General features: G+C 33.0%; 1 protein-coding gene across 1 annotated transcript in view; it reads right to left on the minus strand.

The window, feature by feature from the left end:
- The window catches only part of Cap (Cbl-associated protein), a 99,312-nt gene that overhangs the window by 51,520 nt on the left and 20,869 nt on the right, over window positions 1-26,923 (minus strand). Inside the window, exons 2-3 of the mRNA XM_074247536.1 lie at window positions 2,999-3,150; window positions 7-83 (exon numbers count right to left, since the gene is read on the minus strand). Of these exons, the coding sequence (XP_074103637.1) occupies window positions 7-83; window positions 2,999-3,150 (229 nt within the window). The remainder of the gene's footprint in view (window positions 1-6; window positions 84-2,998; window positions 3,151-26,923) is intronic.

The following is a 26,923-nucleotide window of genomic DNA, read 5'->3' on the forward strand; positions in this document are numbered from 1 at the left end:
ACTTACTCTGTAATGTTTCGATGGACGTGTTTTCCTGCAGACTGCTTCTGTATATTCGTCGTTTTGGCGATTCCACTTGTTCTCTGTTCAACATAAATATTTAATCTTTACAATCATGAACAATAACCATTCCATCCAACATTAAACCGACGTTTGAAGTTCCTGTCAGTTTCGAACGAATTTTACTTTGAAAATAAACTTCACGCCTGAGTAGTTACACCCAAGTTACTTCAATACTCACAAAAGTTTAATTATTCAGATTCCGACAGCCCGTGAATTTCGGACTCTTCGGCTGAACATTCGTCAATCAATTATTATGTCTCGAATTGCCTTTTATCCCGTGAATTAATAACACGACAAATTGCTTTTTTTTTTAATCAACTCTCGGATTTTGTCTAAATCTAAATTGTTAAATTTTAATTGCCAAAATAAAGTTGAGGGAAAAAACGAGCCAATTAAAAGCCCTGGAGAAGCGACATCTAGGTAACCTCAACCGCTTCAGTGTCGTATTAACCTCCACTCAGGATGCGAATGTAAAACCAAGACTTGTATTTCATTCACGAGGACTTATTCCCAAGTAAATTATCGTTTTTTACTCGTTAAATATTTATTTTATTACATCAATTACGCTTTGATAAATACCGAGGATAATTAAAAATAAATTAATATTTTTTTTTATAATTCTAAAATCGGTTTAACGACCGAGTAATAGTCGTTTAATTTTAATTTTAAAAATCCGGCCTTGCACGGGAGATTTGTTTGTTAATTAAACATTATTATTTTAAATTATTGAATATTTGAATTATGTAACTCGATTACAAATATGGGATGTTATTTATAACTTAATTATAAGCGTTTTAATAGCAGACGTAACTTTATTGCAAATATACTCATGTTATTTATAACTTTATAATAAATTCAATTATGCCGTTAAATTTTAATTCAATATTTCGAATTGTTTATTTCAATATAATTTAAATAAACAGGTCAACAAAAGTTTATTAAAATTGATACTATTATTAATCCAAACGATATTAAAAATAAATTTCAACTCAGTTAAATTTTTTTTTAACATAATTAAGGACAAAAAAAATTTTACTATTAGAATTTTTGGCCAAGAAAAAAAAATAACAATTATTTTTAAAATGGATTACAAGCGATTCAATTCAACCAGCTATTTAAAAATTCTTTTAAAAATTCCGGTAATTAAAAGAGTAGATGAAAATAAAATTATGCTAAGCCAAATTGAATAATAAATGAAATTACCGTGGAAATAAAACCCGACGAAATGAAGTAAATTAATGAAAAGCACTTCCCTTTAACGAAAGCACATAAGTAGCACTAAAACAAAATAATAATTCGATATATATATATATATATATATATATATATATATATATATATATATATATATATATATATATATATTTGAGTAGAGTACACGGTACATTAACGAGTAGCCATTTGTCATGGATTCCTGAAGATCCGATACACGGTTCCGTCTGGATGCACACGGTTTTTTATTTTCAACCCCTTCCTAGCCCGCACTGCTGACATCTACTACGTACACACATACTCACACACGATCTACATACTCGCGAGCATTTAAAACCGAACAATTGATCTGAGTTGGTAGAAAATATATGTATAAATATACAAACGTCGACGCTCCCTCATCTGGTGACCCTTTTCCCTCCGGTCCTCTTGCCGACATCCATTCCCCGTAATTCCTGTCCCAATCAGCACACAAAACTAAATCAACCATTTTTATCTCATTCCATATATTCATTCCATATCCAGAAAAACTCTTTTAATAAATGTCTTTTTTATTTATTTTTTTATTTTTTTTTTTTTTTTTATGATTATTATAAACGTCTAAAACATTATTTCCGCTGAGTGAAACGTCTAATAGAATTAATCCCGTCTAAAACGGAAATATTCTTTTATTTCAAACAAAAGTCATACTTTTTTTTTGTTATATCTTTTTTATTCCTTCATTTTCAGAGATAAATAATGTCGTTGCTTTTTATGGAGAACTAATTTGTTTTATCATAATATATCATCTCATTTAATTTTTTTTATTAATCTCAAACTTGTTTCATCTATAAAAAAAAATTATTTTTTTTTTTAAATTGAACTTTTTTGACGATAAAAAACGTATACATGGTTTTGAGCCAATTGGTTCAAAAATTAAAAAGTTATTCAACAAAAACGTAAAAAACAAAATTTTTTTTTAGTATTTTTGAAACGAATTTAAAAAAAATTTATACTCAAAATAGTCAGAATGAATTTTTAGGGCTTAAGATTTTTAATTCGGATAAAAACTCTAATGATTTGGTAATTTTCTAAATTATTAAATTTTTCAAGGGAAAAAGTTAAAAATATCTCTTAAATTTGTGAAGCAAAAAGAAAATCAAGCCGAGAATGTAAACCTTAGGTGGTTGCTCTAAAAATAACACTAATTAAAAATCAATGATTTAAATGATGAAGATAATTAGCTCGAGCGACAGTAAAAAAGTGTATCAGCTAACATCGGCACGAGTTTATCGATCGAAAGCAATCTCGCTAATGTTCCTGCCAATATCACTTAGCGCACAAGTTGATGCCATCGACATACGTATCATTCATTAACCGTAGCCATAGTGTTGTAGCCAGTACACCGAGCAGCCAACAGCGAATATAACGCACACGCGGATGCTTACCCGTCGTTATTCAACCAGATATAATCTTTATGACTGGTTCAGAGATATCATATGTTATATACATAATGTGTGCACCGGATGCTTTTTCCTTCATTTTTATTTTAATTTTTTCTCTTTGTGCTTTTTCCCTCGTTCAGGTTTAATGTTTCAATGAGCATCCACACACATTTATTAAATATAAATACACACGGTGTGTATCCGTATTGACAGCTGCCAACCCACGGTATAACGAACGAGGATAACGAGCATAATATATGTCCGTATAATGCTATTAAATATAAAATATATAAACTCACTGATTGAGTCCTAGTTTGAGCTGATCACCGGCATTTCTCAGCAACGTGTGAGCTTCTCCGTTTGTGAGCTCGGAAGTGTTTCTACCGTTGATGCTGCTAATGAGGTCTCCTTCTCTGACTCCTTGTTGAGCAGCTTTCGAACCCGGATTTACCTGAACACACAAAACAACTTTATATAATAAAGTCCAATTGTAGCAACAAACAATAGACAAACTTCTCCTCGATCTATTTCTATTAACTTTTATCAACTTCTTCTATTGCTTTTCGTTATTTATTTTGTTGTTGATAATTTAATTAAAGTACTTTGAAGGAAAATTAGATCATCAGGGTAAAAATTATCTTTGAAGATTGGTAAAATGGTTATTGTTTAATTAAACAGACTTTTTATTTTATTTTTACAAAAAAAAATTGTCTAATTTATAAGAAAATAACAAAAAAACATTTAAATTAATTTTTTTTAACTATTACAATCTTTTGTGCAAAAAAAAAAAAAAAATTCAAAAAAGCTTTTCGTAATCAAAAATACAATTAATAATTTTTAACTATCATATTAATTAATGCGCATTAATTAAATTTATAATTACTAAAATTTGACACTTTTCTGATCGTAAAACTTGAATTTTTTTTCATATTAAATTGACAGTTTTTTTTTTTAATAAATAAAAAGCAAATCTGACCTAAAAAATTTATTGAATTTTCCTGTAAATTCATCAGAACTATATTCCCGTGCGAAATCACTGCTTCGCACCTCAGTAATAATACAAATTTTCAATTAAACTTAAAATATAATCTTAACACTATAACATGACGCGATGATGTGATAAATTCTAAAGGGATCAGGTAATGCATATAAATTTTCCTGTTAATGCTCTCACCATGGTGTTACGCCTTCGCTGACTCGGGGAGCAAAATTTCAGCATCTTGAAATAACAATTTGTATCCTCTCTATTAACAATTCAAGTATTTATAGTTCACTGTCACTCGATCCAACTGAAAATGAACTAAAACGTAGCAATCGCACTAAATTTAATCTCTGCGAGAGTAAGATGATTAAAGATTGATCAAGTAAGGGAAGTAGGACCGGAATAAAGTAAAAATAATAATGATGATAATAATGGGAGTTCTATTTTACAGTCTGGAACATTGTTTTAATTATTACAAAGCACTGTGTTGCCTTGACGATCGATTGTTCGACTGTCTGAATCAAAGCCAGGAGTTGGGCGTCTATAAGCAATAGTTTGTCTAGTTCTCAGACTATTGGTCCACTCAATTAATTATACAGCCTTTAAGACGAGCCAGTCGGAGACTCGCCGTGTCCAGGAGAGATTTACTCAGCCCTAAATCTTGTTCGGGGGGTGTTACATTGAGCTGCGCGTTGTAAACTTAATGGAGATTGATTAAAACAATTTCACTTGGTATGTGCTCCGTACAGCCATTGACTCGACACCAAAGCACTCGATCTGATCTATTCTGTTCTATTCTATTCGATTTCGCTCTGCAGTAAACTACGACTGATAGAACTATGCGAAATTACAATCCGCGACAATGCGATCGTACAGGTGGAAAATTTTTATCGATCCGCTGTTAATAAACTATTAATTGTTCGGGAAATTCAATTATTTAACAGCTAATTACTTTATTAATTCATCAATCGATAATTTATTGCATAATCGCCAGTTGGATTTGAATAACCACATAAATAATAATCACAACTATTAATTTAACCGCTGATAAATTATTTATAACCGCCAAAGGGATTACGTCGCGTGTTTTTACCGATATATAAATAATTCATTAAGATTACAGCAATTAGCAGGGGTTTAATAAGGCTTTCTTGTTACCTTAAATTAGTGGTGACATTTTTTAATTATTTAAAAATTTTATAACTTTTTTTTTTTTTTTTTTAGGTAAGAAGTTTTTTTTTTTTTAAATAAAAAATTTATCAATTTTTTTTTGTGTTATAGAAAAAGTATATGTGCTTAACATTTATATATTTTTACAGAAAAAAAATTGAAAAATTAATTTATTTAAGTTTTTTTTTTTTTTCATTTTTAACATAATTTAGAATTTTATAAAAAATTATATTTTTTAAATTAAAAAAAAAAATATTAATATAAATTTTTAAGTATTTGAAAAAATATTACATCTGTTATTTTCACTAAAAAATAATCACTAAGTGCGACGTATCCAAAGAATCACTGAGATGTAAATAAAAACGTGTCTCTTAGCTCGTAGCTGAAGAAGAATACTACTAAAAAGTAACCCCAAAAAATGAAATAAAACCCAGTGAAGAGGAGAGGAAGTTAAGAATAAACGATAGGAAAGTGGTAGCGAAGAGTGTCGGTGAAGCTGAGGGGTGCTTACCACTCCGCGCTACACCAGGAGCTCTCGTCTCTCGGATCGCGAGTTGCACGAGACTAGCATGGAGCTTTGCGGGGTGCTATCTCGAGTTGCATGGAACGCTGGCGCCGTGCAGAGGGTGTAGTGGGTGAGAGTCATCCCTGTTTTATACCCACCACGCAAGTCTCTTTTATTCATTCCCTCGCGCTAAAAGTGAGCGCTTGCCGATTGTCTGGATGCACCAATACGTTGTTTTTCTCGGATTGGAGCAGACTCTCATTTGGTTTTTATCTCCTCTGTTTTCTATTTTCTGTTTTTCCTCTCAGAGAAAAGACAACCGTCGCCGTCGCCAGTGGCTCGAAAAATCGCCACAACACGGCTCTTTATTTACGGGCGATGTTTTTTTGGGTCAGACGTGACAGGTAAGATTTTAAGCAATTGGGTCACGGCTGTCTTTATTTTTATTTTTTTAAAGAGAGGTACATTGATAGAAGAATTTAATTCTAGTTACGAAACTTTATTAAAAGCTGATAAATTTTTTTTTAACATCAAATGACTTAATAAATATTTATCAACAGTTTATAAAAAAATTTATTTTAATAAATATCTATTTGAACTCTTAATTAAAAAAAAGTATGAAAAATCTTGAATAAATATAAAAATTCCAATAAATTCTGATGGAATACTGATAAAAGGATTTATTAATATTTTTTAACTCTGTCATGTTAATAAAAAATAATTTAGAACCTTGAATAAAAAATAAGCATGAAAATTCCAACAGATCAGAACTCAATAATTTTTTTTTATAAAAAAATAATAATAATAGATTTTATTTGAAAAATGTTCAGTAATACGGATTTGTTTTTTTTTTTTTTTTTTTTTTTTTAATAAATAATTATTAACTACTAATAAATATAGTTAATAATAAATTTTTTCTAGATTAACATTTAATAAATTCTTCTGTCATTATAAAAAAAATAATAAAGGTTTTTTATCTGTGTTAATATTATTCAAGGCGGGTCGCGACAATGGACATTCAATTGACACCCGGATGTGGGATGTGGGATGTGGGATTGCGGGTGTGAGGCTGGAGCCCAAATAAAATAAAATAAAAAAGAGGACCGGGATTGGGATAGGTGTAGGTGCAGGTGTAGGTCTAGGTAGCTATTTCGACGGGCATACAGTCATCGAAGTTGAATATATTGAGAATAAAGAGATAAAATATAATGGAATAGAGTGGAGAAGATTTTAGGGGTGATTTTCGGATGAAAATCACGTCGCGCGGAAGTGAACGAACGGCGAACGAATAGTCGTACGTGGCGTACAATGTACAGGTGGCACGTATGGGCTCTCCGGAATTGTAATGGCTCTGATGTCATCCCAGGAGTTTAGAGAGCCTCGCCGGGCTGTCGTGCGACCAAACGAACCTTCTGCAAAAAATGCCTTAGGTCTAGTCTGACTAAGGTCGGCTACCCCCTCTCCCCATCCTTAGGTAGTGCGGTAGTCCCCGAGAAGGAGCTCACGGCAGCTGGTGATCGTTCAGCGACGATAATTTAGCTTCCGCTTGAAAACTCACGTGAGGCGAAATAAAATTTGCATTTTCCATTTACCTCCTTTTACCAATAAATTTTATTTATTTATATATATTTATATTTTATTTAATATTCCCGGTGAGTAGCTGGAGCACAACGCCACCTACTTTTTTATTTTTATTTATTTATTTTGATTTTTTAAACATTTTCTTATAACATTTCTTTAAAGTTCATAAATGCCTTTTTTATCTCGGTTATTTGGTCCCCTTTCCCAGTTCCGGGTCTCGCGTTCTTTCGCCCGGTCGGTGCGCCGCCGCTTAAAGCTTGTCCTGTGTAAAAGGGATTTAAAATGAATGATTTAATACGGGTATATTTGCAGAGTGAATAAATTCAAGCAAGACCTCAAGTAGTATAAGTGGTAGTAGCACTACCAGTCTTCGGGTTTTTATAAAATTATTTTCTTACGGTCTTGCTCTGGAGTCAGCGAAAATAAATTAGGCAATCATGATGAACACATAGTTTTCCCTTTTTTACTATTTTTTTATTATTATTATTATTACTACTACTTGCTAACTTATATTACTTTTATCTAACGAGACATCTTTGAGAAATACTTCACACTCGCTATCGGAACTTAAACTTGGAATAAGTACCAAATTAGCTACGGAGGGCTCTAGAATGGCTGTGCTGATAAATATTGCAAGGAGTTTCAACTTTTTTATATTTTTATTTTTATTCAGATGAATATATTTAAAAAAATAAATAGTATTGGAACTTTGTAACTTTTAAATTTGATAAAAATAAAAAATTTTTATCAACAAAGCTGTTGTAGAAGTCATTTTCAACTTCTAATTATTCAAAAAATTAAACGAATTAAATAAACATCCTTCTACCATTATCAAAATAATAAAACATGAGTCGAGCACAAAGTAGATGAGACTGCCTAGAATAATATCAAAATAAAGAAGATCAAGGACGAAATAAAGGCACAAGAGTGTACACGGAAGATACAAAAAGAAAAATGTACGATTTAGCGGGTGTATAATATATAATGCAGTAGCTGAGAAATTCAAAGTAGCTCAGTGGATGACAGGAGATCGTAAACACTCGGGCTGGGCTGTCAGAGTTGTCGTGTACGAGTATAACGACTAGATAACAGGGTAGTAAAAGTAGCAAAAGGCACCTGCAGAGCGATTTGCCATCCTAGATTCCATCCAAGATCTGGAGCTGGTTGTTCTGAGAATTCTCCTCAAAATAAGTAGTTGCTACTTAGCTTCTGGTTCCGTAGATAGGAGTCTAAAGTACCGATGCTGGAATAATGCAGGATGCATTATGCATCGCACCTTAGGCATTCTCAAAGAGATCCGGCGTGTCAGTCGACAGGGCCCAATTTTTCTGGTCCAGATTCGTCTCTCTCCCTCTCTCTCTCTCTCTCTCTCTATTTCCTCCATGTTTTTACAACGCTACTCCTCTTAGTGTAAAATAGCAGCAACATGCAGAGCTATTTTTCACGGGAATCTCGGAGTTGTATGACTTGTCTTCTCACGAGACCGGAACCGTCCCATCTTTTGCATCCTTCCGTTCGGTTGCAGCGAAATAGAGACTCTCTGTAAGAGCGACAGGGAAGGACGGGCACTTTACTCGTACCTGCACTTGGACAAAGTCTTACCGAAGGAACATTCGTCATTTTCCGCAGGTATCCCCAAGTTTTGAATTTCTCGAGCGTAAAACACGTCTAGCGATCCTCGCCGCCGTTCCCTCTGCTTCCTCTTTCTCTGAGTCGGCACTCTGATGCTTCTCCCTCTTCTTTTGCGCCATCGTATTCAACACTCTCGACGATTACGTGACCGGAATGATCTTGAAGCACCAAGATTACGTTCAAGCGTAATACACACCTGGGAGCCACTCTGTCCGGAATCGGCACTGACTTACGCTCAATCTTTATATCGACGCTTCGATACCTCCTTCTCCTCCTCTTTCTTCTATCCTTATGTCCTTTACTCGTTTTTTCGCTCATTCTCTCAATTTTTATGTCTTACTAAATATTTATCGCGTTTATTGCCGGCTATTAGCTCAACAAACAGCCCCTGCGGCTTTGTTTAAAATTCTGTATAGATTTTTTAAGTGTTAATTAGTATTTTTTATTTTTTATTCAGAAAGACGAGAAAAAATTTATTGAATTTTAAAGTTAGATTTTCTTAAAGGTTAAATTTCAGTAAAACAAACTTATTAAATGAAATTGATTAATTATTTTTTTTTTTTTTAACTTCTTACAAAGCTTGCTAAAGAAAAATATTTTAATACAAAGTTTTTACAGCAATTATAATTAAAAATAATAATAATAATAAAAAAGGCAGTTAAGCGAGTGGTTTTTATTTTAATTAACGAGTTATGCGTAAAATTTTTTTTTCAATAAATAAATTCAATATTTTTGCAAATTACAGTGATTAAAAGTCACACTTTTAAATGAATCTATTTTTATATTTATTATTGAAAAAATATTTTCAGTCTAAAAAATTAAATATTCTTAAATTTTAATAAAAAAATTTAATAATTATTTTTTGGAAACTCTTTTAAAAAAAACATATTATAATTCAAACTTTCTGCACCTTATTTTCCGACAGCAATTATAATTTAAAAAAAAAAAAAAAAAAAAAAAAAAAAAAAAAAGCATCAAGTAAAGCAAGTGATTTTAATTTAAATTAAGAAATTTTAAGCAATTAATTAAAAGTAAAATAAAAAAAATTTACGTGTTATTATAATAGCAATAAATAACAATGAATAATAAAATAATAAGAACAACAAAAAGGATAAATCCCATAAATAATTAGTTGTATGGTTTATTAATAATAATGAGGGTCTTTGTTTGATATTATAAATGCCTGCGAAAAGAGGAGAATAAAAGGGTTTTGTTTAGCAGAATAGAATCAAGATGATCGAAAGGCTCATTTTTAATTCAGCAAAGACCACAAATACCTGGGAACAACGCCCGTAAATTTTTCTCGGTGAAAAGAAGACGAAGAAGAAGAAGAAGAAGAAGAAGAAGAAGTGAAAGAAGAAAGAATAAGAATCGCTGGAGAGGAAGCGATGGCGCGATTGTCGTGGAGACGGCTCGCGTCGTCGTACTCAAGGAGAATGAGTAACGGAACAGGCAGTGGGTGTTGGTGGCGGTTGCTGATGAGCTTGGAACTCTGGGGGTTGGTGCATGCCAGCTCGTGCCACGCGAAATGCATTATGCATTCGGGCGCAGTTCCTTCTACCTACACAGTACTATACTATACACTATACTACCACTAGCAGACTTCAGCTACTGCTCTACTACTGCAATTACTGCTACAACAACTACTGCTGCTGCTGGTGCTGCTGCTACTACTACTTACGCTCGGCCCTTTAATTAGACGCGAACGAAAAGAGAGAAGAAGCAATTACCCATACCTTGTGTACGATCTCGAGTCTCTTCCATTCTCCACCAGTAAGACAATTTGTATGAGTTATCCTCCACAGAGCTAATTCATATCTCAAACTAATTAATTGTCGCCGTGTCCCCGCTGAAGAATAACACACTATTTTGTTTTATTCTATCTCATTACACTGTTCCTTTTTTATAACACCAAGCATTTCTTTATTTTTAATGTTTCAACTCTTATTATTTTCTTTATTTTTTTTATTTTCCTCTTTTTCGGCTTACCCATCCACCAGATAAGAATATAAGAATAACCGGGGGTGGTTTTAGTCTCTTCCTCTGCAGTCTCTTATTAATGGCTCTTTTCAAGGTAGCGGTTTAGTTACCCGCGGGCTACCCTGAAATGAGCATGTCCAAAGTAACTGCAGATGGATTCATTCGTTTCTCTTTACCCGACTCCGTACGCTACTGTCTCTACTTGTGAGAAGGGGAAGGGGAAGAGGGGAAATTGAGTATCTTTTAAGTGCGAGAAATAGCCCAATCGCGAAATGTCGATTCCGCTTGGCAAATGGTCAGTTATTTCCCAAACGATTGCTCCTGGGAATTTATCCAATCCTCGAGATCTATCTATGTATGTTTTAGGTATAGGTCTGTATTATTTGGGAAAAATAAAAAGAGACCAACTTGCAGAGTGGTCAACCCCTAAATCCTAATCCGTTAATGGTTCCAGCCGCACTTTGAATTGCTATAAAATACTCTACATCACGATAAACTGCTCCAGACGTCATTCCCAAAAACTTTCCGAGCTTTTACATTAATTAAGTGCTGGGTTATAGCACCAACAAAATAATATCGACAATAATTTAGTTTTTTTGAAAATATTTTCATAAAAAGAAAGATTGCACTTTATAAAGATAAAAAAAAAAAAAAAATTCAATACCGAAAAAAACAAGTCAAATTTTGGAATTACTTTGTTTCTAAATGAAACAGCCGTTGAGTCATTCACAAACATATATACTAAAATAAATCAATTATTGACTAAACTTGGATTGTTTATTTGCTCTCGTATCAAACAATACAAGATAATTCAATTTATCCAATTAATATTGATTAGTAAACTTGCAGGTCAATGAAACAGCCCCAAACTGTTGTTTAGATATTTTTAAGAATGGTTATTTCAATTATTTGATTAATATTATTTGTGCTAATTGATCATTTCTATTCAGTTTAATAGACACACAAATCAATATTATGAATTATTGCTCTGACATTTATTGTATTGAATTTCAATTAACTAACTAAACATTTGATTTCTCCAATATTTTGCAGTGAATATTTGACACTAAAACTATCTTTAGAAATGATAATAAAAATTCGATGGAAATGATAATTGTATAATTTCCAAAATAGATATTTGTATAAATGTATTAACTAATGAAATTAGACAAATGGTATGAATAATTGATTAGAAATAGTAGTCTCACTGGTAATGAATTAATAATAACGACACTATTATAATATCCACTGTCAGCTGTTGGGGACTCTCTAGTGTCTACTGAAGAGCTTCGATATCGTCGCGATTGTATTAAATTCTATATACACCCGCTAAACCGAAACCAGTTGTCAGAAACCCGATACTAACGCCCATCTATTTATCATCCCAACAACACACCACCGGCAAATAACAAAATAACTTAAAAATAATAATAAAACAGGAAAGCGACAACACAACACAAAGTTTAAACGTCTGTGATAAATAGCGCAGTTTTAAATCTCATAATCTTTTATTTATCTATTTATTTATTTATTTATTTATTTATAAAAACATTCCAGTGATTTTCCCCCAGCGTGCTCATAATATCTTTCTGCATGCTTCAGAGATATTGAATGCAGCCCTCGAGGGACAGTCTATTCAGAATCTGGTGGGCAACTTTACCAGAAACACCAAAGTAACTCATGCTCTCAGATAACTTTCCCCAAGCTGAGAATTCTCGAGAAAATGCTGAGGATACGGAGGCAAAGCCCGCGGATCAACAAGACGAAAAGGTGGAAGTGGAAATGAAAGAAAAATATATAATACCTAAAGGCCTCAAACTAAACTTCACTTTTCTTGTCTCTACACAGACATTGGCAAAAGTATAAATTATTCCATTTCCACTGGCAGTCTAGTCTGAGAGCTGTTCGAATAATTTATCAAGTGCAAGCGAAGAATCAAGGAGTGAGGAACAGAGACACGGGATAAGATTCCTACCGGATAAAAAATACAGGCTCAGGTACAGAACAAACATTTTCTGTCTTTATTTCAAATACTGCTCTGATATTGATATCATTTTATTTTACAATATCACTCAAATTAAAAAAAAAAAAAAAAAAAAAAAAAAAAAACATTTTTTTTTATTTTATATGAACATAATAATATTCAAAAAATAATATATGTCTGTAAGAAATTTTCCAACGAAGCTGTATATAATTTTTTAATCGGAAGTTCTGAAAAATTCCGACAGGTGGCGCATAGTCGCTAAATTTTCTCACTAAAAGAGAGTTAACTTTTTAAATTATTAAATATTAAAATAAAAATCATTTTTTTTTTACTCTCTGAAGAAGCTTCAAAACATTTTTTTCAATTTAATGAAGTGCGTTAATTAATTTTTGTTGATTAAAATATGTAAATAGATGTAAACATTTTTAGAAAGCTATAATAATTTCTTTTTACTCTAATGTAGGTTGATACGGACACATATAAAAATTTTTCCACGGATTATCTTCCTTTACATCGATATCCCGAGTGAGAAGAAAATTAGATAGGAGTCAGAATTCACAAAGCCCGGAGCGATAGAGTGAGTACAAAATTTTCATCCCTATCATCAGTTACTCATATTCGGGTTTGTTTATTTATAAAAGTTTCCGGTGTAAAAGCTCCGTCCATAAATTATTAGAGGACACCGGTGTGTTGAGATGTCGAAAGTAAGGATCTGATATCCGGGAACCGGCAACTTTTCAAACTCCTATCTGTATCTGTAAGCAGTGCAGGACAGAAGCCAGTGTATAGTAAAGTATACAGTGTCGAGTGTGGTATTGTATAGTCCGTACACCGCCATACATTTTCAGCGCTCTTGAATCCAAATAAATGTCCCCAGAAGGAAAGCCCTTCCAACATACTACACAGTATCAATTTTTCTTGGTTTCTGTTTTACTCCAGAGACTCTTCGCCTTATTTTTATCCTCATTCTCAGTCTCTTTTTCTATATCCCGGCGAGTGTTAGTGAAATAAACTCCATTATTTCGTAACTAAAAAAAATATGTCGCTGCGCTGTGAAAGTACGTGAGTGTGAGTTAGATTTCAGATATGTGCCGGTACAGGATTGCCGGGTGCAATATCTCCGCGATGGGATTTCCGTAAGATACTGCCGCTGCTGCCGAGAGATATTTTCACCGTCTTCTAATAGATGAGCTTGTACTAGCGGCGTTATATATTATGCAGCTTATATAAACTCAAGTCGAAATTTGACGTATGCATAATAGACTAAAAGCTAAATTCGAGATCTATTTAACGGTGCGTTAATACGCGGTTAAGTTACTAAAATAAACGTCGCCCTCTCGCGGAAATTTATCTAAGCCAATCGGAACCGTGTCGGCATTCGGCACTTGCGAAAATCTCAAGCTCAAGCCTGTTTGACGGGCACGATCAACCTACCGGATTTATAAATAAACCTTTTAATTCGCGAGTCTTTTTCTCTCTTTACACGCTCTTGATTTACTCGAGTCTTATCTAATAATAAATTTTTATGTTGGAACCAAGAGTTTTACTTCCCGCAATAGTAATTCTTACTATTAGTACTACCGTTAGTTATCTGACGGACTTTCCCTCCCGCTAGACATATTTTCTCATAGAAAATCGAGTATTACGAAGGCTCAACCAGCGAGAGCACTAATTCGAATATGAATGGATGTAAAACAAAGTATATAATTCCGCAGGAATTTTACTCATACTGTTTATGAATTTATTTACTATAAAACAAGAAATTATTTTTTAACTAATAACAAATATTTTTTAAGGAAAAAGTCAATTGAAATTTTTAAATCTATTAAAATAACAAGATAAATAAAAATTTTGACACTCACTTTTTATTCAAGTGCTTCAAATAAATATTTACTGACACTAAAAAAATATTTGTTAACAGTTAAAAAATTTTCATAAAAAATAAACAAATCCTTCAAACATCCGCTGACCTGTACAGTATCCTCAGAGTGTAAGCGAGCGTGTGTGAGTATATTTAGATGTTAGTTAGTATCCACATGAATGAAAATGTTCTCGGGTAAACCCGAGACCCAATAAACTAATCACACTTCTACTTCCCGAGGGTGAAATAACATAACTACTGTTATTTCGACATCGAGGACGACTACACCCTCCCACTCGACTCTAAAATTCTAAAGCGCTTCTGTCCTACGTCCCATCTTTCACACCCCCGAGACGTGGAATCGAGCCGGAGAATATGAAATCCATATCGCATATTCCCAGTGTATTCTCGGCGAACTATGCCGACTATTCGGACAACTATTTTGACGGACGAATTTTAAACTCGGACTCACAACCCCGGCAGATACTATTCAGCGTCCTATGTCCTCTGTCCGTTGTATTATTTTCGTTGATTTTCCGGGCGGTCATTGCCGAGCAGACGGTCTAGCTAGTACTCACCGGCGGAATTTCTCGGGGGTGAATCCCTTCCGTTGAAAGCGGTATTTCGATGAATGATGTCGTACTCGGCGGTCGGGCTCACCACCCGAGCCAGCAGTCCACCCGTAAAAATTCCATCAAACTTTCCGAGCTTTTTGTTCAACAGTTACCAGACTCTCCAGAGACTCACACGCGGCAACAGTCGCGAGACCATTCCATGCCCGGTTTATAGTTTTTTATATTTAAACTTTTTTCACTATTTCACAAGAAAAAATTCGAGCGAAAGTAAAAAATGCCCGCGGAAATTGACGTCATTACTCCGAGTGAAAAAAAAAAAGAAAAAAAAGTTAAATCCGTTGGAATATTCGAGAGAAACGTTACTAGTACGTGTTTCGGTGGGCCGAGTTGTTGTGAGAGACTGCTGTGGAGAGTCTTGATGGACTGGGAGCTTCGCCGACTGGCAGTGCCGCTGGCTATAATATACTTGAGACAATATTAGAATCGTCTACCGGCCATCATTACTCTGCTCTCTCTATCTATCAATCTCTCTATCTCGCTATTCTCTATACACGAGGTACATGATGTGCAGTCACGTGTCTCTCTGTGTGTATAAACATCAAACATTATCTAGCGCCTGAATGATATAAATTGCTCCGCTAGATGCTGCCCAAGTCCAAGTTTATCAGACAAAATATTTCACTCAGTGTTGATTTTATTATTGCTAAGGGAGCTTTTGTCGAAGTGGAATTTTTCTTTGAGAACCAACTCACTCGAAGCATTGACTGACAATTGGATTGCTAATGGTGTCGCTCGATAAGATCTTAAGATGGCGATGGAGCTTTTACTCTGGGCCATATAATAGCACAGCAGCAGAGTAAAATATACCATAGTATACACTCAACTCTACTTTGCTGGTGTTATATGTATATGCATATAGTGAGAACTAAATAGGAATGGCGTGTTATGGGTCAAGAATCCATTACGTGACGCGGTAAGACTACTGCATCGCCTTTGGTGCTAACTACCAAACCAAACCGATTCTCTGCACGTTCGCACCGTGATGGAATTTTGATCGTATCCCTAAGTCACGCGACTTCCATTGGCCTTGTCGAACAACCGGTCTAACGTGATGTACACACGTGACCGTAATTATACAGCATTTTTACTTTAATACCAGGATATATACTCCACTTCCGTCCTCTTCAACACAATTGTCTCCATTTATCTTAAATCCCGCCGCCAATTGTTGCTATCGATTTTTGTTTCTAAAGAAATAGGATGAAAAATTAAATTTTAGAATGTTTTTTTAGAAAATTTAACTAAAAATGGTTTGATAGTTAATTAAAATAAAAAATTAGCTTTTTAAACGATTATAAGAAGATACAATCGCTATATTAACGATATATTTATTAATTAGTGAAAAAAAAAAAAAAAAAAAAAAAAAAAAAAAAAAAGTTATATTTTAAAATTTAACTCTCTACCAGGGAGAAAATTTAGCGACCATGCGCCATCTGTTGGAATTTTTTAATATTACTTTTGGTGAAAAAGTTAAATATGGACATATCAAGTTGATATTTTTATATATTATTTTTAATAAGTCTTGATAAGACTTTACATAAAAATTGAAGGTATTAGGCCATGTCAAACTAAGGAATTTATATTAAACAATTCCAATAATATTAAAAAAAAAAATCAATCGCCAAATTTTCGAGATTAAATAAATTAAATTTCATCAAAGCGTGTAGTAACCATGATAGTAACTCAGAGTAGAAAAAAAAAATTGATTGACAGTGATAAACGAGACCCGCGTGATTAAAATAAATGGTAGTGTACATAAAAAGACTTTAAACAACAAAATAATGCTACGCAACGTAGTTAGTTGTAAATCATAACGTCTGTCCTATTCCCTTAACCGCGAAATCGACGTCGAAACAAAGAGCAGCCCGTCAGCTGTTTGCTCTACGTTTTGTTCAACGTACAAACGCAGAGAGCTACGAAACGAACAGAGGCACCAGGCACGTGGTACTGGTGTTAGTACTACGACGGATTATCGTGCAACGGTATTATTACTCCTTGACGTACGAGGCGAGAAATTGGGTGCAGCACGTACTGGACGCTGTAAGCTGGCCTGCTGCACCACTGGGCGTGTTCTGGTATGTATTACCCTCTATCTAATCTACCGAAATAACCCTGATAAAATCATCTCATTATCCCTACACACTCCACAATACACAACAATACACAATACACAATATAATCATTTGCCACTGCAATTACAGTAAATACATACGGACATTCATATTCATATGTCGCGTAATCTCAAACTTGTATTCTTTTATACAATTTATTTCCTTTTATCGAAATAATTTATGTCACGTATGTTAAAATATTTAAAGAAAAAAATAATAATAAAAATTATGCTTTTTAATATGGATCAAAAATATATATGACCCAAATAAAAATATATTTTTTATTATTTTAGATTTTATTCATTTGTATTTTATAGATTTTACCTATAATTGGAATACATTCAATATAGATATTGAATATCCATTAAAAAGTATCTATGAAATTATATAAAAATTTATTTTATATTACATAACATTCTCAATATAAGTTTTTTTTTTTTTTTAGTAATATATATTACTGGTAAAATTTAAAATATATTTTCAATAATGTATGGCTTTAATATTTGTATTTAATGTATTTCAATAATAGTTAAAATGTATCGAAATACACAAATAAAATTGGCCACGAGTTATCCGTAGAAAATTTATATATTTTTAATACAAATTATTCATTTAATTTTAATATAAATACGTTTTTATTAAGATCTTTTGTTGAACTAAATTTCCGTGAATGAAATTAATAAATTAAGACGAAATATGGATCCAAAGTGATAACTAAAACTGGTTAAATATCGCAATAGCGTATTAAGTCAAACGTGTAATTCGTGGAAAGTAGTTTAAAAGCCAAATTGCCGAGGCCGGGAAGCTACATCACTAGCAGCTAGCACCAGCAGTAGCAAAGCGCTGGATAAAATTATAGCATTTTCCTGAGTGGATTTTTCTCATTGCACACCGGTGCACCTCGGCCTGTACTGAAAAATATGTATTTTTACGGTTCAGAATACTTATCAGCTCTCTCTCCAGTTTAATTCCCGCTCCAAAGCGACGGAACATCATCATCATAATCATCCTAGCTAGGATCCTAACTCAAACAGTTTCTTTATTTGTTAAAAGTTGGCAGTATACTAACGCGGGCAGGAGTATCCCTCAGAGAGATATGACTGTTCATTAAGCCGGGAACACGACCTCACGCTATGAGACCGGTATCCACTATATTCACCATATTCATCCACTGACTGAAACTGCTATTGCTGATGTTGTTTTTGTTGTTGTTATAATTGTAATCTCCCGGGTACGCACTTCGTGGGTTGTTCGCGAGTGGAATTAATTAGCGATAATTGCTTTTGCCGATATGCTTTCTGCTCGATATTTTATTGCTTAAAAAACCGTCCATCAGAACTAGAACGTTGTTATTCTTCATTTTCAACATTTAATCGTCATCGCGAATCATCACATTATGTAAAGTTCTATGCAAAAAAATTCTGACATGACCTAATATGTGTTTTTAGTTAGATCAGGCTTTGTATAAAAGTAAAAAATATTTTTTTTTTCTTTTAAATAGCCAAAAAAATTTATTTTTATTTTAGTATTTAATTTTTGAAAATAAACTCTCTGATAATGAGAAAATTCCGCGGCTATGCGCCACCTATCGGATTTTTTAAAAACTAACTTCGATAAAAAAAAATTAAATATGACCATATCAAGCTAAAATGAACATTAAATTTTCTGATATTTCCATAAAATTAATTTTTGAACAAATTAGCATTTTACATCATTTATGAAGACCAAACTGGGTAATTGCTGCTCTTAGTAGCATCAAATGACCCAGCTTATTCGATTTCTGTGTTGAGTTAAATTGAATGTAATTTGGATGATGATTAAATTTGAGAGCCGAGCAATGAACGCTCGGAGAAAGAAGAAGGGGTGGGTCGTCGAGGCAATAGATAATGGATATTAAACCGTAATTTTATAGAGCCAGTTGGTGGATGTGGATTATATTGACAGTCCCTGTTCCTCCGGCAGAACTGAACGTTAATATTCTCGATTCACTGTTCATGAGTGTATTTTACAGCGAGGTATTTGGTATCTTTTACCCTCTGCCTACTTGGCCACTTTATTTATCCATATGACTAGAGATAATGGCCGAGTGTGACGCTCGTATACGCGACAAACATTTAACGTAGTAAATCAATGCCCCGGGGCACGGGCCGCGATTGTCATGACCCCGAAACCGTTTATGACCGAGTACGAGTATGCTGAACTAAAACTACTCACACGGTGCAAAACGCATGGATACCCTCTGCATCTGTTGGCTCCTCCATCTCCTGACAGACTCACCCCGCGATTCAAAACCGTCAGATTGAGCGTTTCATGTCATGTGAACACACCCACCAGAGATCGTTGTTTTAAATCGAATAAAACTAAAAATTATTAATGTCAATCATGCGAAATATGTTTTTACTTTTTTTTTCTTTCATTTCACTTCACTTTATTGATGTACGGCGCGGAATATAATAGCAGAGATGCTAATTGACAAGTTTTGATTGCTGATTGATAAGTCTGTTATTTATTTTTTGCCTCAGTGTGGGTGTTATTTCCGAGGAACAAACACAGATAGAGACATGTTTGCATCTGGTCAGCTGTAAATAGATCAACTGTTTCAACGAGTAAAATTAATTAAGCTGATGATATATCTGCATTAACTTATTCCCAGAGAACAACTCTGCCCGCAGAATCCCCACGAGACACTTTTATGGTTATACAATTATAAATTACGATTCCACGGTGTTTTGTGTAAACACTGCGTCATCCATATAAGTATTGCTTGCTCGATAATGTATTTATCTATTTATTATTATCTATGTACCGGCACATACGCGACACCAAAAATCAAATTAATATAACAGCGTTATCGTAATATCCGAATTTAATATTAAAATACCTTAATATCCTGTTTTACTAATAATAATAATTATTAACATTAGCTACATGCCTTTTTAATTTAATTGGCTGATTTAATTTATTCGACATGTCTTTTTATTAAAAATTTTAATTTTTTTATATTAATTCTAATCTGGTGATAAATTTTACGACAAAAAATTAATAAAAACATCGATTATTTAATATAACTTAATAATTTCAAAGTCAGATTTAAAACTATGCAAATATTTAAATTTCTTCATTAAAAAAATTTTATATTAAATTTTTCAGATTATTAAAGTTTTTAATGGCTCATTAATTAAAATTTTAATATTAATTTTATGTAAAATTGCTTTTATTTTAACATATTACAATTTTTAACAATTAAAAAGTTTAAATGAAATTAATTATTCAAAAATGTTAAATAATTTATCTACAATAAGAGGATAATCGAAAGAACAATGCTTTTCGGAATTTAATTCATTATTAATATTGCATAATTATAGAGAAAAGTTTCAATTCAGAGATATATATTTCAATCAAAATATTAATTCTATTTCTCGGTTACTTTTTGCTCATTACTGCATGGTCTCTTTAAAAAAATTCCTTTCATCAACATACGTTTAATTGAAAAATAAATTACTCTCAAATAGAGTCTCATTACTCGGTTTTGATAAGAGGATATGCCAAAAATAATATTTGGCTTACGATTTCAAATTCAGGTTATTGATAGTTTTTTAAAATAATAATAATAATAATAATAATAATAATGACAATAATAGAGGTGATATTAATAATAATAATAGAAATAGAATATGGAATATTTGAATGAAAGGATCAGTTTGAAAGGGTGAGTGTGTATATAATAATAAAATTCACGTTTGATAAAACGTGAATCCGAGACCGGATATAACAAGCCGGAGGTCGCTAGGAAAAATAAGAACCCGAGAGAGTAGAAATCGGCATATAATATATATTTCCAGCAATCATGCAAGAATTTGCTTCTCTCCAGGATTATCGAGAATCTCTGCGTGATCACAACTCGTTATAAGGAAATACGCTCTAGGTAATCAGCTCGGTGGGTGCGGATACGCTTCGCTAAAAATAAAATCAAGCGTAAGCAAATAATATTAAATATAAATCAAGATATATAACAAATATCCAATATCTCTTTCGCGAACCGCCCGATCAATTCGAGTGCTACGCGACAATGAAAGCACAAATGATTTACTCCGACTTCACGCACAAAGCTCCCATTCTACAGTTTCTATTGTAAATACGCTCTTACTACTACTGTTACTACTAAATGCTTTTATTTAGCGACGTAATACATTACATGAAGAGTAAAGAGTCGAGAGCGGTTTTGACAATGAATCACGTTACTCTGTTTGTTAGACGCGACTATACACCGCGGATGTTATCGTGCTGGTAGACCGTAATAATATCTAATGTCTAATGTGTAATATATTACATGTATGATAGATCCCTTGAGTATGTTGTACGCCGCTAAAACAAGTTAGGTGTAGTTATATTAGTTGAGAAATCCGCGCGGCTATAAAAGCCCCTGCCGGGCAAAAGGGTACAGTACTATTGCCCATAATCACCATTCAGTCGTGCCTCTTTACTCCACTCGGCAAACTATCACTATCACGAGTGTGTTACATAGGGATAAAACTAATGTAAGGATGTGTGTATGTGTGTATTGCACGCCTAAGGATTATCGAGTTCTCTCACGGTGAGAAAATCACTGGACCGTGTGGTGTCTGTCGTCAACTACTAAGACTAGATACTCGATTGATTTATAAAAAGGTTTATTGAGGTTTATTTACGTTGTCATTGTGTTAGTAGGACCAATTTTATTGTTATTGGCAATCTGGAGTCACTATATGACCACCAAAAAATTACAAATTATAAATAAATGTTCGCTCAATGATTTTTTGATATTGTTTAGATAGTTTGAACACTTTTAAAATAAATTTTGGAAACAATACTAAAATTTTAGGATTAATTTTCAATAATTCAATAGACAAAGTAACAGAAAAAAATTTTAAAACCAACAAACTGTTCAAAAATTTTAAATTAAAAATTGACTGTCCCAAAAATATATAAAATTTTGAATTAGAAAAGAATTTTTTGATGATACAAAATTAAATTACTCAAAAAATTTATCATAATAAATGAACTTTTGCTGGAAAAAAGTCAAATTTAGGTCAAGACCTTTCCAATTATACTAAATTCAACTAAAGAACCCCATTTTATCCCAAAAACACACCGTAGACAAAAATTTTCCTTATTTTTTAAATGATTATTACGTTTTATGATTCACATAAATTAATTCTTCCTCAATTAGCCAACCAACTGCGAGTTATTCCAAAAACTTGCTCTATCATAAAAATAAACATACAAAAAAGCAAGTAAACAAATGTATTGCCGGAAAGTTTTGTCGCATTAGCCACCTGGCGGTAGCGAACCGTGACTATTTGAAAAGGACAGTTTCTAGCAAAGTGCAATGTAGAACAAAAGGATATGTTGATGTAGGTGGAAGGAGTAAGGGCTTAACTGTTATACTGTTATCGACGTACCTTCTTCCTGTAGGTACTGGGCAGACAGGCCCACTGCGCGTAACTCATGTGCACCATGTTTTGCCAGGCAGCCTATATATATATATATATATATATATATATATATATATATATATATATATATATATCTTGTCTCCCAAATCCTTTTACGAGTTGTTGAATCTTTCATCCACATCCGTCGATATATCCCACTTACTGCTTACTGGTACTTCGGTCTACTGTCCCTAATCTCTCTGTTCTCTATCCTTTTAATTCACGTTAAAATTCACACGCGCTAATGCACTCGTTAGTTCTTTGATTCTATTTTACGTTCACGTATGCCGCTAAAAGCACGACGACAATGAAAAGTAATTAATGCTTACCATTTTTTTTACTTTTTATTTTTTATTGTTGTTAACTAATGCAGTGTTTCAGTATTTTGTGTTTCGGATTGTAGGAAGCTCCAAGATATAAATTCAAAGATTCCAGGAAAATATTTACGTAAAATAATGCCGATCCGAAGGAAGATAGAGGGAATAAATTTATGCGGGCATTGTTGGGAGAACAGAGTGTATTGAATAGTTGATTTTATTTCGAGTGTTTGTAATATAACACAAACTGTGTTGTGTGTTAAATAGCTCGTTATGAAGCCGTTGAATATGTGTTATATGTGTTATATATTATGTAGATACTTTCACGAATGATATAAAGAGAAAATATTAAATCGAAATGAACTTTTCGTTTAGTTATATTTGTTAATATTAATGTAACTTTTATTTTAATAGCAGCGAGTAGGAGCCGATACGACTGGCATTGACAACCGGAGTTATCTGACTGCAATGGCAAGGAGTCGGAAAGTCTGAGCTAGTCGGGTGTTGCCTCTATGTAGTATATAATAATGTAACTCTTACTCCTTACTCCTTACTTCTTACTCCTCAGTGCGTGACGCACATTTACACTATGTGTCTTTCCCACTTAACACACCAAGCACTTTTCACATTCTTCGATGGCTACAATCGTCACCTGGCTGACTAAATTACCATATTCTCTACACAGTATTATGTGTTCTTCAGTAAATTGTTATGCCTTTATACTTTACGGAGTGTATTACGTACAACAAACACCAAATCTATCATGCTTTTGTTATACTTTCTGTTGCGTCACACAATAATAAATATTACATTCTCCTCGATAAATTATTCACATTTTTTCGGGGAAATTTTTACTCTAATCGTTTATAATTTTTTTTGTTTTGGGTAAAAACATTTTTATTTTTTTTTTTTTTTGCAGTTGAAAAATTAATTTACATAAAATTAAAAATAAAAATTTAGAGAAAATATTAATATGCTAATTTTTTTAATTAAAAAAAATTTTTTTTTAATATTTATTTATAAAAGTGGGGCTTTACTCATTATTATTTTATTTTAATTTAAATAATTTTTCTAAAACACTAAATTTTTGATTTTTAAATATTTTAATAAAAAAAATTAATTAAATTTCAATGCACTTGATAAAAAAACAAAACAAAACTGTTTATCTGATAAAAAAAAGATAAACAAAACCCGAGCTCGATATTGAGAGAACGCGTCGGAGCGATTTCTACCACTAATATAACCTGAGAAACGGTGCTGAGTTCTATGCAGTCCAAGAGGCTTGTTGTATTTCAACATCAGGGCCGTAACCGGTCACCAAAACGAGCCTCTTCTTTCCATTGAACTCCCACAAAATCAATTAACAGAAAAAAAACACAAAGTTTTAGTTATTAGCTACCAGTAGAGCGATCGAACTCCATAAAAAAGCTCTTGCTCGGCAATGAAACGGGAATACTTGAGAAGGTCGATAGGAAATATACAATCCTCATCTGATACTCCGTATTATATGCGCTTGGTATATCTATGTGAAGTGAAGTAAAGACTTAAACGAACTTTCGTGTTGCTCTGATAACCCGGTGCTGTTAACAGTTACTGCAAAAATATACACACGTACACACAGTACACACTATTAAACCTTTTTTATTAGAGTTTTTTTTAATTTTTTTTTCATCCTCTCCCTATCAATTCGGATAAGAACGATGGCCCAATCCAGCAGATTTTCCCATTAAGATACGACGTTCTCATAGTTTAGATATATCATCAATAACTCACCCAGCTATTTCGCTAATTTATCACCTCAATCTTCCTCTTCTTCCTCTATTAAACAAACCATCAAACCTCCATCTTTACTCCCTGTTTAATCTCATTTGTTATTTTTAAAACGCGAACCGTCTTAAACTTTTTTTTTCACCCGTCAAATCCACACACATTTCATTAATTAAACATCAAATATAAAAAAGCTATTTTACAAATTTATGCTCCGTCATTTAATAAAAAATTTAAACAAGATATTTCGAGATTCACACCGTTAATTTACGATCTTTGTACAAAGTTTCCCAGGGTAATTTTTGACAGACTAATACAACAAAGGTTTTAAGAACTGGGCTCTGGAGCAAATAGTTCCCGCGCTGTTTCTTCTCGCCGGTTTAGTTGTCTATGTCCTCTAGTGGGTTAAACATAAATGCTTTTCTCTTTCTCCCTGATCCTCGATCCCTCCTCTACATATACAATATAAAATATAAAATATACAAGTCCTCTTTTTTCTGTATAAATATAGATATAGATAGAGGTTTATGAATGTAAACTATAATAACTACTTGAGTATCAGTATATTAGTATTAGTTTAAGTGTCAGTATCTATGGGCTTAACTTTTTATTAGTTACGGCTGTTATGCGATGCATCAGCTTTATGCGGGCGTAAGTGATCTTGGGAGCTGTACAAGGGACACCAACATCAACACTAACACCGACTAACACATATTTGCTAGTTAAGAGTAAAGAGACTAAGTGAACACCATAATACTTAAAGTTTACTTGGTGTGTAATGGTCACAGTCATATTTTATGAAGAGTGCATATGTTTTAAAAAAAAAATAATAACAATAACATGCGCAATATAGAAATTAATGATAAAAAATTAATATTTAATAGTTAATAAATCCTTCTATCAGTGTACAATAAAATTGATAAGGATCCATTTGATCGGAAATTTAATTTTCTATAAAAAAGTATTCTTACAATTTTTTTATATCTTCAATATTTAACCCAAAATTCAAATTTCAACTGAGAAACTTAATTAAATAATTGATACAAGATTAAAATTGAATTTCTACGGGTATTATAATTAATAATAATCATAGAAACTATCGAGCATTCAATTTATATGATTCATAGATTGAGTGTATGACCAGTCACCCGAATGAGCCCGCACCAACTCGTTACACTCAGATGTAATGCCTTTGACCCTCTGGACGGAAGATTATTACGGATGAAGATGAAGACGAAAACTGCGATGATGATTACTGCTAGTCATTATTAGTGTACACTGCTATATACTCGCCCGTCTAGCAGAATAGACGATTAGATTTGATTGGATCGGAACGGATAGAAACACCAGTAGGTATAATACTGGATATGATGTGGATAAGACTAGACTAGAGCCAGCACTAGCATAACTAGCGAGCATGACCCAGAGATGGCTTAAACTGGGAATCCTCGGTTCTGGGTCCTCGATCGCAATAAAGATTCATCTCTGTGTCGGATCGTCGCTTAATATCCTACGGTCCATCAATTACGTCAATAATCCTTTGACGACTTGCTCATAAATCTCAAACAAACATTTGTTGGCCTCGAATTCTATTGCTTTCCCCTGCATATGTATGTATCGCGTGTGGTGAGTCGTATAGGTGTAGGTAATGTTGATATACCAACCTGGCTATTGTTTCATGACCTTGTCGGGGCTGGGTATATTGAAGCAGAGAAAGGCAAGTAGCGAATATTCCGAACACTCCCTTTCGATAATACAATACAAATACTATAACTGTAGCTCTGTGTATCCTTTATACAGATATCGGGATTATATTTTATGCAACTGTTTCGATTGTTTGGTACTTGATGTCGTATTGATACGTCACGACAATCCAATGGGTTGGCTAATGTTTATGGCTTTTACGAGTGACTAAAAGCCAAGCAAATTATTATTATACGCTTTTATTGCACGGAAAACTTTTTTGTTTCAATATGTTGCATGATTTTTCCTACTAATAATTTCCTGACAAACCCATATGTAATTTTTTTATGAAAACAGTGTTAAAAACCTCCAACAGGTGGCGCATGGTAGCTAAATTATCTCCATATTACAGAGTTAATTTTGAATCATTAAGGTACAACCCAATAATTTTGTAATTCTTAATTTAAAATGTTCAGGTCTCTCCGTTTAAAATGATAACATACTTTTGGTAGTAATTATGCAGCCAGCCTATATTTTTTCAA

This window comes from Cotesia typhae, unplaced genomic scaffold, assembly GCF_013202065.1.
Source record: "Cotesia typhae breed Kobodo isofemale line unplaced genomic scaffold, CoteBio_Ctyphae contig_5, whole genome shotgun sequence".
Lineage (NCBI taxonomy): Eukaryota > Metazoa > Arthropoda > Insecta > Hymenoptera > Braconidae > Cotesia > Cotesia typhae.